Source organism: Ovis canadensis, chromosome 17 (assembly GCF_042477335.2).
Source record: "Ovis canadensis isolate MfBH-ARS-UI-01 breed Bighorn chromosome 17, ARS-UI_OviCan_v2, whole genome shotgun sequence".
In the NCBI taxonomy this organism is placed as follows: domain Eukaryota; kingdom Metazoa; phylum Chordata; class Mammalia; order Artiodactyla; family Bovidae; genus Ovis; species Ovis canadensis.
In genome coordinates this window covers 15,318,083-15,336,129 of record NC_091261.1, presented here as the reverse complement: position 1 = coordinate 15,336,129, position 18,047 = coordinate 15,318,083, and the positions used below count along the sequence as shown (strand labels likewise).

The 18,047-nt window shown below is 40.9% G+C and overlaps 2 protein-coding genes across 20 annotated transcripts in view; one reads left to right on the top strand and one right to left on the bottom strand.

Moving 5' to 3' along the window:
* Window positions 1-933: 933 nt before the first annotated feature.
* TIGD4 (tigger transposable element derived 4) lies at window positions 934-12,929 on the bottom strand. 2 transcript variants are annotated; one of them, XM_069556671.1, is made up of 3 exons: window positions 12,467-12,929; window positions 3,712-3,802; window positions 934-3,547 (listed from the first exon to the last, which is right to left on the bottom strand). In XM_069556671.1, exon 3 carries the CDS (start codon window positions 3,012-3,014, stop codon window positions 1,464-1,466), a length of 1,551 nt encoding a protein of 516 aa, XP_069412772.1. In that variant the 5' UTR covers window positions 3,015-3,547; window positions 3,712-3,802; window positions 12,467-12,929; the 3' UTR covers window positions 934-1,463. The 2 variants fall into 2 exon arrangements, with proteins under 2 accessions (XP_069412772.1, XP_069412770.1); XM_069556669.1 differs by having other exon boundaries at window positions 12,233-12,919.
* ARFIP1 (ARF interacting protein 1) overlaps window positions 12,533-18,047 on the top strand; it is a 140,038-nt gene continuing 134,523 nt past the window's right edge. Inside the window, exons 1-2 of one of the 18 annotated variants that reach the window (XM_069556679.1) lie at window positions 12,533-12,927; window positions 13,081-13,269. The gene's annotated coding sequence lies outside the window, so the exon portion shown is untranslated. Of the gene's footprint in view, window positions 13,270-18,047 lie in introns of all 18 variants that reach the window. The other 17 variants (XM_069556677.1, XM_069556688.1, XM_069556687.1 and 14 more) reach the window with 17 other exon arrangements.

The window sequence follows — 18,047 nt, the reverse complement described above, 5'->3', positions numbered from 1 at the left end:
TAGTTTCAAGTGGGGCTCGTAAGAGAGATCAAGGTCCATGATTCCATCACATTAAAATTTTAAATCAAGTCATTAATAAAAATGCTTTTAATTAAATATAAATAATCTATATTTTACTCTAAAATAAACTTTAATATTAATACATTTTTCAGGCTTAACAACTACTAAATCTCAATGCAAAGTAAGTCAACAGTGGAAAATAAAAATACTTTCTATAAATAGTCAGTTCCAAATGTGTCTTGTGTTGGCAGACTAATAATTCAGAATAAAAATCGTTGGTATAATGTTTTATACTCTTTCAAAATACTTTACAAAGGGGACACTAAATTAGATGTAATAACTTAAATGTATTTAAAATTTGACAACAAAAAAGTCAGACACATTGTTATATTTTTCTACTGGTTAAAGACTATTTTATAGAATATAAATAATTTCATACAATATTTTAAAACATTCTGAATACAAAACTTCCTCATACAGAAAGTTAATCCAAAATGCTACCCACTGAATTTGAAAAAAAAAAAAATCAAAATACGCTGAAAGAACAGTTTGTCCTGAAAACAAAATCAGTAAAATAAAAAAAAAAATCCAATGATTGTTTCAGCTCTTAAAATCAGAAAACTAAGAATTACATATTTTCCTTTTTAGTAACTGCATATGATTCTTCACATTTTTAAAGAGTAATCTTATTAAAATATAAAAAGAATTTAATACATATTTTAATAATATACTTTTCTGTTAAACACACACATATACATACAAATATTTAGGAAGAATCCATACCATCTTCTGGTTATAGATGATTTAAGAAAACCTGATAAGGTCATAGTCTTTCATTTGACCTTATATAGAAATAATTTTAAAGTTAGATGCATATTTTTAATCATCTGGGTTTATAAGTGGGTCAAATTTTTTTCCAGTAATTTTTCATAATTTTTATTAGGATGATTAGCTAGTCATGAGGAAATAATTTAAAATTAGCACTTGATACTTGAGTCTAGTTAGTATATGTTTATAAAAATAAATATCTAACCGATAGATAGATGTTTTGGTTCTTAGACGAGGTAGAAAAATTAAAATATCTTACAACACGATCTGAACTTGAAAAAATAGAAAATAGCAATCACCAGTTCAACCTGTGTGAATCAAATAGTTGGAGAGTTCTTTTTGTTTTTGACATATATGCCATATATTTCAAATATAAGGCCTGTGAAATTTATTTTCTGCTCCCCCAAATCTTACTAAATTGAAATTCATGTTTCTCATTTACTTACTCATCATTTAATCTACCTAGGGAGCTTTACTCTGCAGACAGACCAAAGACGTCTGCAATTAAACCAAAAATTATTAGTTAGGCATTTTTTAGGTTTAAGAGGCATTTTCCCTTTACACATACCTTAAATATTAATAATAACATACATTATAAAAAGCTCTATTATCTTCAGATGTTGTACAATAAATAATTACTTAAATGATAAAGAGTTAATAAAAATTTCAAGGTCTGCTAAAGAATTATGAAGCTCATCATTTATATCTTGACTTCTAAGAAAACTTTTCAGAGTATCTAAAGCAGTTATTGCCTCATTTTTTGATGGTAAGGGGAGTTCGCTCTCCAGAGATCCACCATCATCCTCCTCGTCAGAAGTATAAAATCCAGTTTCCTCTGATTCACTTTCTTTGTGGCACACAGCATCACCGCTTGGAGAGACTTGGGAGGCAGCCTCACAAGTCTCCAAGTCATCATCCAGGGCAGCATACTCTTCTACAGATAAGCCTTCGGGAAATTCCACTCCTGCCGCCTGGGCGTCGGCAACCAAATCAAGGCCAGTGTCTGCCTCTGCATTTGCCTCCTCACTTTCTCCCCTTTGAGATTTGAATCCTGCCTCTTCATAGCTCTTAACAATGGTCTCTGGGGTGACAGCCCTCCAACAGAGATGCAATGTATCAACTGCATCTAGAAGGGAAAAAGTAAATTCTTTGCTGCCTTCAACAGAACTCAGAAATTTCTTAATAAGACAATGTCGATATTTGATTTTAAGGCTTCTAATAACACCTTGTTTCATAGCTATAAATTTGGAAGATAAACATGATGGAAAGAACGCTAATTCAATGGACTTCAGGTTTTTTACCTCTGGGTGTGCAGGAGAAGATTCTACAAAAATCACCACTCTTCTTTGCTGAGCCTGAAATCTCTCATCCAGCTTCTGCATCCACTGTTCAAACACATCTGCAGTCATCCATGCCATTTTGTTAGCTTCATAATACACAGGCAATGATTTTATGCCTTTGAAGCAATGAGGATTTCTGTTTTTTCCAATGAGAAGCAGAGGAAGTTTCTCTGAGCCATCCATGTTTGTCCCAACCACCAGAGTTATTCTGTCTTTGCATAACTTGCCAATTGAACAGGTTTCTCCTTTAAATGCAAAGGTATTTGTAGGCAACATTCGATAAAGCAGCCCAGTCTCTTTTACATTAAAAACATTTTTAGGATGATAATCATTTAAATAATAAGGAAGTATGTTTTGGTGCCAGACAGCTGAAGGGTCTGCTGATACACCTGTGGCTTCTACAGGTTGAGCTCTAAATACTAGACCATACCTGGATTTAAACCGATCCAGCCAACCATTGCTGCACTTAAAATCATTATGTCCCAGTTTCTGGGCAAAATCATTAGCTTTCAGCCGCAACATTGGGCCATTAACTGGCACATTCAGACACTGAGCGATTCGGTACCACCTCATTAGCGCCTCTTCCAGGTCTGTGTAAAAAGCAGTTCTCAGTCTTTTTCTCTTTGGATCAAATCTCAGTGATTCAAAGGCTTCCAGAACCTTGTCTTTATTCTTCATAATAGAAGACAACGAATTTTTCTTTATTCCATATTCAGCTGCAATCTCTGCTTTTTTCTTACCGCTTTCTACTGCATTTATGATGTCGATCTTTTCCTCAATGGATAGGCTTTTCTTTTTCTTCACAGTTACAGGCAGAGTTGAGGCATCCACAGGAGCTTCGGCCATCTCACCCTGAGCTTATGTAGAGATGTCGTCTCTCTCTGGGTCTGTTTCTTTAGGAAAATTTATTTTCCAGTATGATACAAATTGCTTTTGAAGCCACTGCATATATTAAAAGTTGGTCAGTGTCTAATAGTCTTATTTCTGTGCAAATGGATGAATAAATACATTTCTTCAAAGGATCTAATGGAGAAAAATATTATCTGCAGCTAGAATATTTTAGAAGAGAAACCTCCTCCCCAGGACCTTGTGCAGTTCAGTTTATTCAGAGTTCCAGAAGTCAAGCTAAAATAGAAATCTCATTATGTCAAACCTGTCCAGTCCTGCTGATGTATTTTTGGAACTTCAATCCTTTAAGATGATCCATTTTATCCATGCGCGCATTCAACCTCCTCTTAATTCTCCACAGAAGCCCTCAGAGATAAGGAGAAAAGCATTCAGACATTTCATGCAAAACGTCAGCCGCTAATTTCCAAGTCTCTTTAGGGTGGAGAAGAAAATGGTAGAATCCTTCCAAGACTCGACAATATCCTCCGTCACTTAAAACGTTTAAAAAAAAATAAAGAGGAATTTTAGCGATGATATGTCAATTTAATATCAAAAAAATATTTATACTAATTAGTTATGCTTTTAATAATCATGAAAAGAATGGGAACATGTTTCTAAAAATACAGTAACTGAAGCTTCCAGAAGAAATGCTTACCTCCCAAATGGTGTCTCTGTGAAAAGCTCTCGAGCTCTGCTCTGACCCCTTGAGTTCTCACTTGCCTTTGAATGCTTTGTAATATATACTTCTGGAATAAATCAGACAAATTTAGTCTCTTTTAAAAATGTGAGCTTACCAAAATTAAAGAACTAAAAATGATGCTGGGTAGATCTTTGGTGGCTGTTTTCCCCATGAAGTCACAGGCTGCCCCTCTGGCTTCTCCAAAAGAAAAACATAGTCAGACGGTGGTCACAAGGTCCAACTTTTAATAGCACATGGGAGACGGTGTCTCCCTTGTAGGAGTCTGGTAGAAAATGCTTCACTAAAAATCCCATCAAGTGATTCCGTTACAAATTTTAAAACCTGAAATCTTATTCTAGCTGCTTAAAAATCTAGTAACTTTTTATCACATTGACTCATTGGCCGGATGCACAGAGGCCAGGAAATACTTGACAAAATGCATGGGGATAAACAAATTACTGAGAAGATATAATGCAGAAAAAAGCAAAAGAAGGAGAGAGATCATGGTCTCAACCTCTCAGGACCTCTACTTCTTTATCAGTGAAATAAAGGGCTTGTCACAGTGGGAGAAGATGGGCCTTGGTGCCAGACACACCTGAATTGACAAGTGACCCCCAGTTAGCACTTAAGGTGATCCTGGGTAGTTCGCTTAAGCCTTTGAAGCCTTGGCCCCCTTTTCTGTAAAATAAAGGTACCTACAGCATGTGGAGTAATGGCACATTCAGTGAGATTCAGTGAGAGCGTGTTAAGCACTTAGCACAGTGTTTAGCACCTTACAAAGTATTCAATAAATATTTGATGACCTCATCATCATTTTGTGGCTCAGCCGGTAAAGAATCTGCCTGCAGTGCTGGAGACCTGCGTTCAATCCCTGGGTTGAGAAGATCCACTAGAGAAGGAATAGGCTACCCACCCCAATATTCTGGCCTAGAGAAATCCATGGACTGTATAATCCATGGGGTTGCAAAGAGTCGGACATGACTGACCGACTTTCCCTTTCACTGTGACCGCTGTGTCAATCTATAAAATTCTGAGATTTCATGAAATCCTACTTCAAATGATAGCAAGAATCCCACCTTAAATATACACTGAACGCAGAACTCTTCTTAAGCCAAATAGTGCAGTGAGAATGGTCACCCTACATGGGCTGGTCCCAGCCTTTCCAGGTAGCATCTCCCCCACTAGAATCCACAGGCTTTGGGCCTCCTACAGGCCAAGGAAACAAGCTAATCTGATGAACGGGGGTGGGGAGGGTTTGGGCAGGAGGGTTACTTCCTCCCCTGTGAGAGAGTAGACACTCCATTCCTCTAGTTTTCCTCTCTGTCCTTGGAGGTTTCAAGATAACACATGCATTCTTTTTTTTTTTTTTTTTTTTTTGCACAAAACTTTATCAAAATTCCTCTGCCTTTGTTGTCCAAAGCAAAGAAGTAATTTTATTATAGGAAATAAAACCAGTAAAGGAAACTTTTGTTGTTGCTATTATTGCAAAAAAAGATCTTAATAATAATTATGAGAGCCTAGGGTGTTAACTTCCAAACTGCTTTACTTCCTGTATTCCAAACAACTCCGGAGGAAGGTAAAACTGGATTTCAAAGCTCATATGGTTATAACATGGTTGAATGCAGTCCAGAATCCAGGCTTTCCAAGGTCAAGTCCACCATTCTTTTTACACATGGCATGGCTCCTCTAACAGTTACACATTCTATGCCTCCAGCACCAAGCTAAAGATAGAGTTTCCAATGCCTTTCCAAACCTATCCCCTTCCACATATGCCCCAAAAGGCAGTATAATGTTTCCACAGGAGAACAGCCATTATGAATTCTGGGGACATAAACAGAAACCATACCCCATATCCAATTTTAGGGTGAGCTTACTTTGTAAGTAAATAAGATTTGACCATTCAACTAAAAAAAATTCTTATATATGGAAACTACCTGCATATTTTTCTACTATATCCTAAAAATATACCATTATTTCAGAATAACAAATTAAAAATATCTTCCTCTTTTTAGGAAGGATACCAACCTCCAGAAACTCAGGGAACAAGAACCAATTTTTTAAGAAAAGTCAAAACCAAGGAAAACTACTCTCCAAGAGTAAAAGGGAATCTCTTCCTTCTTTCTGTTTGGTTGTTGTTTTTTTTTTTTCTTTCTTCCTCTTCTTTCCTTCCATTTTATTTCATTTGTCATGTATAAACCCTATCATCTCAAATAATAAGGATTATAGACAAAGTGACTTGAATTTTCTCCCATATCCTATTGCAAATAAAGCAATATAATACATACAATCAGAGATGATTATCTTGATCAAATTGAAAATAGTGATACTTTTTTTAGGACGATAGTAGGATGTTTTTCCTGAGAGTTCAGTTCAGTTCAGTCGCTCAGTTGTGTCCGACTCTCTGCAACCCCATGAATCGCAGCATGCCAGGCCTCCCTGTCCATCACCCAGAGTTCACTAAGACTCACGTCAATCAAGTCAGTGATGCCATCCAGCCATCTCATCCTCCGTCGTCCCCTTCCCCTCCTGCCCACAATCCCTCCCAGCCTCAGAATCTTTTCCAATGAGTGAACTCTTCGCATCAGGTGGCCAAAGTATTGGAGTTTCAGCTTTAGGATCATTCCTTCCAAAGAAATCCCAGGGCTGATCTCCTTCAGAATGGACTGGTTGGATCTCCTTGCAGTCCAAGGGACTCTCAGTTAACAGTATATATTTCCTTCTAAAACAGTTGTCAAAGTTACAGTTTTCCATGGTAAGATGCAATACATCTTTATTCCCGAAACAACCAAATTTCCAACGCCAAATCAGACAAGCTAGGCTTTTTCCCTAGCAAAGTTAGGCAATACTGTCTAATCAATGAAGCTGAATTCATTGAGAATGGGAATTTTCCATTCTCCCACAGTCCAGTGGCTGGGGTTTTTTTTTTTTTTTTCAGAGAATGATGGCAGCAGCTAATACTTCTTAGAAGTAATAATTCTCTCAATCATGCTGCTCCTTGAAGATGGGCATGAATTTGAGCAAACTCCGAGAGACAGCGGAGGAAAGAGGAATTTGGTGTCCTGTCACAAAGAGTCGGACACGACTGAGCGACTGAACTGACTGCCTGATAGCCCATGGGGTCGCAAAGTGTCAGACACTACTTAGCGACTGAACAAAAACAACAACCCCTTGAAGATATTACAGCAGAGAAATGCTGTACTACTTACTAGCAGTTAGGAACTATTTTCTCTGCACCAATGGCAAAGCTAACTAAAGACTAAGACTAGGCAACTCACTAAAATAGACTTACCAACCGAACTCCAAATAAAGAAAACAATTGTCTGTTCTACTGGTAGTAAGAGAAACGTCAATCTTCCTTCAAAACAGGAGCTACCCTTTTGTTTTTGCTTACCAAAATAGCACTATCTAGGGTGTGCCAGGATTCAGTAACATACATTGCTGGGAGGCACATAAATTGGTACAAAGCTTGCTGAGGGCAAATTAGCAATATAACATGAAAACTTTAAAAATGTGCGTAACTTTTTATCCAGCAAGGCCATACCTACCATTTTATTCCATCTCCCTCAAAATTACAGATGCAAAAATAATCTATCTTACAAATATATTCATTTTCTATTGCTGTGTAACAAATTAACAGACATTTAGGTGGGCTGCCATTTATGGGGTTGCACAGAGTTGGACACGACTGAAGCGACTTAGCAGCAGCAGCAGCAGCAGCAGCAGCAGCAGCAGCAGCAGCAGCAGTAGCTTAAAACAATATCCATTTATTATCTCCCAGAACTAGCCAGAAGCCCAGGTGGGCTTAACTGAGTCCTCTGCTTAGTGTCTTAGAGGGCTGAAATCAAGATGCCAATCAGGCTGGGCTCTATCTAGAAGCTGGGGGAGAATTTGCTTCCAAGTTCATTCAGGTTATCTGTGGGGTTCCCTGATAGCTCAGTTGATAAAGAATCCACCTGCAATGCAGGAAACCCTGGTTTGATTCCTGGGTCAGGAAGATCCCCTGGAGAAGGGATAGGCTACCCACTCCAGTATTCTTGGGCTTCCCTATGGCTCAGCTGGTAAAGAATTTAGACTTCTGTGGTTGAGGACTGAGGTCCCTGGTTTTTTGCTGACTGTGAGCAGAGATTACCCTTAGCTCTTGGAGGCCTCTCTCAGGTACTGGCCTGAGGTCCTCTTTATTTCAGCAACAGAGAACCTTTCTCATGTCAAATCTCTCTCAAGCTTTAAATCTCTCTAATTTCCTCTGCTGCCATCAGCTAGAGAAAACGCTATGCTTTTAAAAGGTTCACGTAACCCAGTTAAACTTTGAAGGCTTTTGGACTGCAAAGGAAACCATCGACAAAACGAAAAGACAGCTTACTTGAAGAATGATGTAGCCAAGAAGGGGATAATATCCAAACTACATAAACAGCCCATACAACTCAGTATCAAAAACCAAACAACCCAGGTAAAAATAGGCAGAAGATCTGATTAGACATTTTTCCAAAGAGGATATACAGACGGCAAACAGGCACATGAAATGACGCTCAACATCATAATCCTCAGGAAAATGCAAATCAAAACCACAATAGGATATCACCTCACACCTGTCAGAAAGGCTATCATCAAAAACAATAGCAAATGCTGGCAACAATGAGGATAAAAGGAAACCTTTGTACACTGTTGGCAGAAATGTAAATTGGTGCAACAATATGGAAAACAGTGTGGAGGTTCTTCAAAAAACTAGAACTACCATATGATCCTGCAATTCAGTGCTGTGTATATATATATATATATATGTGTGTGTGTGGAGAAAACAAAAACATTAATTTGAAAAGATACACACACCCCACTGTTAATAACAGCATCACTTACAATAGTCAGGATATGGAAACAACCTAAGAGTCTATCAACAGGTGAATGGATAAAGATGTATATTATATATAAATACATAATAGAATATTGCTCAGCCACAAAAAAAGAATGAAATTTTGCCATTTGCAAAAATGTGGATGGACCTAGGGGGTATTATGCTCTGTGAAATAAGTCAGGGAAAGACAAACACTCTCTTAACACGTTCATGTAGAACCTAAAACAAAGGATTATATATAACAAAACAGAGACAGACTCACAGATACAGAGAACATGCTAGTGATTACCAGTGAGGAGAGGGAAAGGAGGAGGGCAAGGTACATGTATGGGATTAAGAGATACAAACTACTACACATAAAATAAATAAGCAACAAGGATATATTGCATAGCACAGGAAAATGTAGCTATTATTTTGTAATAACTTTAAATGGAGTCTAATCTATAGAAATATTGAATCACTATTTTGTACATTTGAAACTAAAATTGCAAATCAATGATACTTCAATAAAACACATAAAATATAAGATTCATGTAGTCAGTTTAGGACTAGCCAGATTAACTTCATTTTGAGTAATTCAATGAGTAGTTACTTCAGTTACATCTGCAAAATTCCATTTGCATATAATATAACATAATCATAGAACGATATCCTATCATGTTCGCAGAGGAAGGAATTATACAAGGTGAAAGTCATTGGAATTCATCTTATAATTATACCACACAAGACTATTTCCTACATGGTTGTTTTATAATTATAGAGAAAACTTAAAGTAATCCAAATCTGTAACAAAAAAGGTTAGATAAATAACTTAAGGAATATCTATATGTTAAAATAGTATTGAGCCACTGAAGGAGAATGTTTAATGATATGAGGGAAATTTCATAATATATCAACATTGTGGGAAAAGCAAAATACAAAATTGCATGCCAACAAATACAACCTATATTGAAAGTTCCTTGAAGGCAGAGGCTCATGGGTATTCCTACAGTGCTTAGCGCCCAGCTAACTGTAGGTTCCCGATAACAATTTGTTAAATAAATGAAGAAAAAAATTTGCATAAGATATTGACCAAAATGTTGATGTTAACTGTAGACAATGGAATTATGTTTTTTCCTTTGTAGTTAGAACAATTTCTACTTTATGTTCTACCCATTCTACTTTTCATGGGGTTATTTAAATATTGCATCAATCAGTACCCTTTAATAAAGGGTTTACTTTCAGGGAATTACACTGTGCAATCAGTAACTAAATACGTCTTCATGAAAAGGAAGCTGTCGATAAAGAGTGATGAAATTACTGCGACACTACCAGAATTCCTCTAGAAAAGACCCGAGGGTCACACCTTCTTCTCTCTTTTGAGGAAACAACATTGATGAGCAGCATATAGTACTCAACATCATAATCCTCAAAGCAAAGAGAAAAGATTATGCCCATTGAATTCACTTGTAAAGGGAAAATAACAATATCCTTTAACCCTCTGCCTGCTTTTCTTCCTGGTCAATAAATAAAAAATAGGCTGCTATAGTTCCCCTATAAGCCAAGCAAATAAATGTTACCTGATTTTTCTAACGCTGAATAATAGCCAATAGCAGTGCAACGGTAAGTGATTAGATAAGCCCCTTGTCATAAGCATATATGGCAGGCAGCTATTCCCTTCTTGTTATACTTCTCCAAACACAATGCCAATTAAAAGAAAAATAGTAATCTTCTATGCTTCCCAAGGAGAATGGGCAGGAAGAATTCCCCAAGCTGTAGGGAAACAGGGAGAGAGAAAGCGAGGGAGGGGGTGGGAGGGGTCAAGGGAAAGGGGGAGGGAGGGAAGCAAAGAGTGAGAGAGAATCTCCATCTAAGCAGGATTCGGTTTAAAATAGTCTTTTGAGTCAGCATGAAAAAATTTCCCCAAACCCAAGAATAATAGCTACTACTTCCTTTTTCCCGGAAGAAAGTGCACAGACTTTCACTGTTCTCCATCACCAGCTGAAGCAATTTCCAGTGTATCCTTCAGGACTTCCTGCTTTCTAATTTCCCTGGGGGCAGCAAAAATCACAGGAGGATTAATCCTGTGTATAGCCTTGCACAGCATGACACTATGTATTAATACAAGGACTCACTGTGCACACTACCAGAATCACACTGGACCAGAGAGTACCTAAAATGATTCACAGCACCCTCACCAAGTAGAAGTTAGCATTAGTTCCAACCACATATTAATTTCTATCAAAACCAGCAGCTGCCAAGAAAACGATCCATCGAAGGACAAATAACTAAACCAAGTGTCTACCTTTTTAATATCAGAAATACTTCTGAGCTTAACGGTCTAATAGATAACTTTAGTTAAATGTCCCCAGACTCAAGAGACAGCTGGCAGGAGTCTTTATAGCCCCAGCCAGCCCAGACAGGTAAGTGCACATCTTTCTAGCACCACTGAGCACTGTTGCCCACCTCTTCCCAGTCATCCTTAGGAAACTCTAATCCTTGTACTTGCTACTAAGTCCCATTCTGTTCCTATATAATAAAAGCAGTAATTATTCTAGACAGGGATCCTTCTCTTATAATTGAGAAGACTAACAGGAATGCTTCGAACCAGAAAATCCACAGTAAACTGTAGAACTAGAGCTAAATGAACGGATATATATATATATATATATTCATCCATTTCCCCTGGAGGAGGGCACAACAACCCACTCCAGTATTCTTGAATGGAGAATCCCCAGGGAGGAGGAACCCGGCCGGCTACAGCCCATGGGGCAGTAAAGGGTTGGATGCAACTGAAGTGATTCAACATGCAACCACAGATTTATGTTTTGGGATTTCATCACGGTTTTTGTCAGAGAAGGTGTCCTGGAAATGTCAGACAATAAATATTGGTATTTACTTTTGAAATATTTGTAGTGCATTTACTCTTCACAGATATGGGATAGGCATTTGTACAGGGATGTATGGTTCACTATGCTGAAACTCCCTACAAATTTAGAGAGGCAGAATTCTGCCTTCGGGCACTTGGCCAATAAAAATGTCTTGTCAGCTAATTTGACAAGGCAGGTGAGAAATCTGGTTTCGAGGGGTAGATTCCACGGAGTGCGCTGTTACCTTTGGCATTTCTGCAGGCGACAGGGCTGTCAAAAGCAGTCTAGAACCTGGAAGGGATACTAGCGCGGCTGTAATACCAGTACGTACTGTATGCAAATAAGCTTCAAGTGTCTAGCACCACTGCTGAGCCGTACTGTGAGGGGACAGGCAGAATAGCCAAAGTGCAGGTTGGGGCCTTCACTTAGGAGACTACCACGGGATCCGAGAGGACTGTTCGGAGGTCTCTGTAGACAGGACAGTGATCTATTAAGCAATGGGGCAAGCAAAGAAAGCAGAAACCGGTCATCTGAGTAAAGAGGATCACGAGAGAAAAGGATCACGGATCCACTCTCTGCGAGCAAGCAGAGCAGAAAGTGATCACAAAGACAGCAAATCATAACTCAGGGATGCTGAACAAGGGAGTCTAGTCTGGTCGTCCAGAAGAGGGTGGGCGTGAGTGGACAGCGGTGTGGGGGGGGGGGGCACTGGGGAAGGAGAGTGAGGCACCCGCATCCCGTCTGCTCCCTAAACCCCGCATTCCCTCCACCCTCTCAACGCCCGCGGAGTTGGAATAACCTTCTGCGTGCTCCCCGGCAGTTGAGAAAGAAGCTTTGGCTCTCCTGGGATTGCGAGGCGCCCTCCCGCCACCGGCTCACCATCTGCTGGGGGAAAGCCTAACGCGTGAGACTGAGGTGTGTGAGTGAGAAAGTTATGCTAAGGGCTCCTGGACCGCCCTGGGGCAAGCTCGGGCAGGTGCATCTGTACCCGGGCTCACACCCCTCTAGGACCTGGCCGCAGCCAGAAAATTACCCGGGCAACGGCGCCGGCTGAGTCCCGGATGTGGTTGCTAGGGCCGCAGTGGGCGGGACGGGGCCCGCCCCCCTGGAGAGGGGACCTCGCGGAAGGTGCGCTGGCACCATCGAGACGTGGCTGGGCTGGCCAGATTGAGGGAGAGAGAGGCCGTCCAGGGCCACGGACAACGCTACTTCCGGTCCCCTCACTTCCGGCTCCGCTGCTCCGGGTGCAGGAGCTGTAGGCCGCCGCCGGTGGAGAGGCTGCCGGTCCGAGTAGCCTCGGAGGTTGGACAGTGTGAGGCTGTGACAGTTGCAGTTGCTCCCCGCCCCGGAGGAGCCGAGGTGCGTGGCGGGAGGGGAAGAAGGAAAAGGCCCAGGTCGCGTTTCCGCTCACTTCTGGCCAGGGCTGAGGCGACTTCAGGGAGCAGAGGCGAGGATAATCCTCGACGTGAGTGCTGCCGGCTTCCCTGCAGACAGGTGAGGGCGGAGCTGCCCGGCTGGGAAGGAGGCGGGGTAAGGCTGCTTGGAGCTGGTTGCCCGGCCGGACACGTTGCCTCTGGGGTTCGCTGTTCCGTACTCTCACAGGGCACTCCTGTCCTTAGACTGTGTGTGCCATCTCTCTCTACCCAGGTACTCGGCCTTGGATTTCTACCCCCTCGTCCCTCTTGTCACCCTGAGTGTGCCCCCGAAACAGCCGGGTGAAGAGGTAGGACCGGCCCTCCCAGGGCGGCACCCTCCCGGTTGTGAATGCATTGAGTGGAGAAAGGGACTGCAGGATCCGAGTCTTTTCGACTGAGTCTGCGAGTGGGCCACCCTCAGGTTTGGTGTCCAGCCTGTATTGCTGATCTTCTTTCCCTGCATCCGCCACTTCCTCTCTCCCGCAGCGATAGTCCCTGCTCAGAGGTTCCTCAGGCTGTGGTGCAGGGAGGAGCCTTGCCTAGGAAATGTCCCAAGCCTGACTGCTGGTGAGGACGTCCAAGGAATGCTGGAGTTTGGGAAGGAAGTTGTGCTGTCGTCTCGTCCGTTCCTCTTTGCCAAGTTACTACTGTTTACGTGTCTAGGAAAAAGGAAAGAGGCTTTTGTTGCTGTTTTTGTTTTTTTAAGAACAGTTTCTAGACCCTTTTCCCTTTTACTTTATTTTAGTATTACTTCCTTTGTGTTCTTATCCGCCCTGTTGAGCTCTTTGATCTCAAAAAGTTTGTACTTTCCACTTCCTGCACATCCTTTTAACCATCCCCCTTTTAGGATTTCTGTCCCCCTCCCTTCCTTTTCTCCTAGATTAAAACATGTAATTTCTCTGAGTCGGTTCTTAAGGAAGAAAAAGATGGACGATTTGAAGGGCTTTTGTTAAACTTGTGCTTTCACCTGCAAAAGTGGCAGGTGTGTGTGTGTTCCCATTTGCTGTTTAATTAACCTCACTGGTGTGGGAATGTGCACAAGAATTGGTTAACTCCTTCCTGTGTTAAGGCTGTAGGAGGTGGCCCTTTTATTGCTGCTCTTTCGATTTGAAGACAACAGATTACATGTCAGTACTGTTTTAATCCCACTTTTGTTTTTCCTTGCTCAACCCTCCCTCCCAGCCACCAGGTCTTAATGCTTCTTAACTGAGAAAACAGCAAATATTTCTAATTTTATTTTATTTTTTGGATTAAAATCTCTGCCTCAGTTACTTTCCTTCTTTTTCAAATTGATAAATTAGTTTGCCTAAATCCTGGGTCATGCCTTAGGGAGTCCATGGTCTGTGAGTTTCAGGGGACTTCCTCATCCCCACCCCCGAAATTATGGGCAGAGTTTTGTTTCAGTGTATTTTCTCCCCTCTGAAGAAAATTCTTAAATGAGATATATAACCTCTAGTAGATTAAAAACCACTCCTTCGGCAATGTCTTCTTGAAGTTAATGAAAACCTTTTGTGTGTGTGTGTGTGTGTGTGTAGCTTTTTTTTTCTTTTCAAACTCTACATAGCTAGTTTGGGCACCATGGAGAGTAGAATGCAGAGATTCTAGCTTTATGGTGATGAAATCTCTAGGTACCTCAGAATTTCAGTGTTTCTAAATTCCTTCGTAGACCTAGAGAAGGAAGTAAGGCTGCCTACTTATTTAGTTCCTGATTTGTGGTTTTGAGGTTTCTTTTTAGGGATAGCTCTTTGTGGCCAATGTTGTAGAGATCCAGTGGATTTATAAATTGATAGGTTTATGATTATTGAATACATATTAAATATCATGAACCCACTGGGTACAGCTCAGTAAAAGTTTAAACTTCTCCTGCACTTTATTTTCATTTTCTTATTTTTCACCTAAGGTATCTACTTCGGCCTTCAGCTTATTTAGAAAGGGCAAAGCATGTTTCACTGGTGTGGTCCCTAAGTCTTCTTGCTGCTCATCTTGACATCTCCTTTCTCTCCATATTACCTCTAGATTAAGAATTTAATGATAATTCTCTTTTGTGAATAAATTAGTATCCTTCCAAACTTAATGTCAGTTCAGAGTGCATATTGAAATTTGCTGATTTGATGAAGTGTTTGTTGATCAAGGGTTGACCTTCTATAATGTTTGATGCCTATTTTATAGAATGTTTAAACTTGAAGAGAACTATACAGCTCATCATAGTCCATACAGAGTGACCAGTGTCTTCTGCTCAAAAATTTATTTTCCCTCTATCTAGCATCCTTACTTTTGGGGGGGGGGCAACAGAAAACATACCTTTATAAAAAAATCAACCATGCTAAATTGGTTTCCTTCTAAGGTAACGAGGAAGCCAGAAGACTGATACCCGGCGCCGTCCGTCTGTCTGCTTGCTGTGGGCCGGGCATCGTGCTGGGTGCTTTGTGTGACCACCCCCCTCATCCCACCCTCGCAGCAGCCGTGTAACTCAGCTGAGCTTTTCATTTCTGTAGATTAAGAGGGGCTCCTCAGGTGGTGCAGTGGTCAGTAACCCGCCTGCCAGTGCAGGAGACGCAGTAGACGCAATGCCAAGGTTGGGAAGATCCCCTGGAAGAGGGCACGGCAACCCACACCAGTATTTCTGCCTGGAGAATTCCGTGGATAGAGGAGCCTGGTGGGCTACAGTCCATAGGGTTGCAAAGAGTCGGGCACGACTGAGTGAGCACGCACACAGATAAAGAAATTGGAACTAAATGGCTAACTGAAGCTCATCTGCTCAGAATTACACTGGTGGAGCCCAGGTTGAACCTGGGTTATCTGAATCCAGACTGAGCTACCGAATCCAGACGACAACTGCTCCAGACTGCTGCTAGCCTGTTTTCTTTACATCTTTTCTGGTACAAGTTGGAGGTATCTCACCTGATTTTCTCTCAGACATTAAGAAGGTCTCTTCCTTTATTTTCAACAATTGAACACCTGATTTCATATCAAAAAGAAATGAATTTGGAGGAGGCCTATGGAGCGTTATTTGATAGTTTTCCTATGGGGTAGATATAAGTCTGTGTGTGTGTGAGAGATGACATATGAGGAGTGGGAAATGTGAAAATAAGGCTTTTAAGTAATAGACTTAGCATTGTAAGAGTCTGGAGGTGTAAATACATTCCAGAATGATGGATTTGGGATGGGATAAGGAGTAAATTGAGGATGGAGTAAGTAAATTTAATAGAGAATTTAAGAGAATATGGTTATGGATGAAAAACTAATGATAATGTACAGACTGGAAAGAGTAGTTCTATGAAATATGGATGATGACGACTTAGGGACTCTAACGGTCTAAAAGTCAGGTATTCACCAGCATTAGTTCTAGGAAGTATGAAAAAAAAGACTAAAACAAAGGAACTTGAAAATAATCTTGTTCTCTTTAGTGTCTCCTACTTCAGCCAGTCATGGAGGCCACTGAACAGCTCTTACAAATCCTCAGCTGTTCTCTACAAAAGTACACATTTTCGTTTTCTCTTTCCTTTGTGACTTTCTCTTTCATCTTTCCTCCATTACTTCTAAACTTCTGCCTTAAAATGGTTATAGGCAGATACTGCTGGAAACCGCTCAGATGCTCTGTGAGAATCTGGTAGCATCTCTGCCGTCCTGTCGCCTGAGAGTTTTGCTTCCCTTTCTGTGCATCTGTGTGGCGTTGGACTCACAGCTCCTCGATGCTCAGGCGTGATCCTTTGGGGCCCTTTGGGAGGGCTGTGGCGCCACTGTCTCTGAAGCAGAATCGTGAGAACAACAGAGTTGGTGGTGAGGCCCAGGTCGTCTAGAGGAAGGGAGCTGCCAGCCCCAGCTCTCTGCCAGCGCGAGACAGTGTGCAAGAGCGAGGTTTCCAAACTTTGTTGCGTCGTGGCACACACAAAATGATTATTTGTATGGCAGACTCCCTGGCTCCCTGAAAGCCGAGGGGCCAGGGAGTTGGGGGGCGCGGGGCGGTCAGTATTTCAGCGCATCCATAATTCATGCTTGGCACGTTGGTTGGAAAAGCTTTGTCCAAGAGAAGAGGAATATGGTATTCTGGTAAAGTACTTTGTAAAGTGCCTAATAAGGGATAGATCAGGAATTCACATCCCAGGTAGAAAGAGTCCCTGGGCTTAAGCCAGGGGAATATAACCTCTAGGATGGCTCTGTGTTTTGTTTCGGAGCTCTATATTAAGCATCTAGGATAGCACCAGGATGGAGAAGTCCATAACAGGCTAGGCATTGTGCTTTATAGATGCTTTATGTGTTTTAGGTAGTCGTCTTTTCTGTTAAATAAGGAAATAGGTGTAGAAACCAGTAGAAGTAATTAGTCCAACGAATTGGACTAATTAAAGGAGACTCACAAAGTTGCTTGACTCCAAAGCATGTACTCTCTTTCACTGTAGTGACTAAATGAGTTTGTGACATTGTGGTTTCTGGTTAAAGTGTGAGACATTGGTGGCAGAGGGTGATGGTGGTGAAAGGGAGGTAAGCAAGAGGACTGTTGTTTGTCTTTGGCAGCCTTGAAGTGGAGTTCTAGACCTGATGGCTTTCTCATAGGATTTCCGAAGTGTTGGGGATGGGGACGGGGGAGAAGAGAACTGTGATCAAACTCAGAGTAACTGGAGCCGTTGGTGCTCCTTCTAACAAAAGGGCTAAAAATGTAGATCCTCTTCACGTTTGACTGAATGTAAATTGTAGATTGTTTCTTAAAGGTGCGTTTATAGATTATTTTTGTTTTTTCTGTATTTCCTCATTTTTCTGTATAGTGTATTATTTACTTGTAAAATTAAGCATATTTTCAGCATTACAACTAAGATATATTCTTGAAATAAAAATTCAGATAATGAGCAAATGGAATGGAAGAGTCTACTTCTTTAATCCCTCTATCCCTCACACCTGCTGTCAGTTAATTCACAAAGTAGATGTTGGGGATTGGATGAAGTTCATGAGAAAGCCCTGAACTGCTGCTGACAGAGTAGCCACGTGCCACATGTGGCTGTTGAAATTAGTTAAGATACAATAGGGGGGGTAGTCTCCACTTAATTGCCCAGCGCAGGTGTTGAATATTTCCAAAGACATTGGCCAGCCCTGCTGAAACTTTAAAATACTATATGGTTGGTGACATAATAAATATACCATTGAAATAAGATTTTAAAAAATATCTGTTTCGCGTGCTGTGTAGTTTTTATTTTAGCTGATGAAATA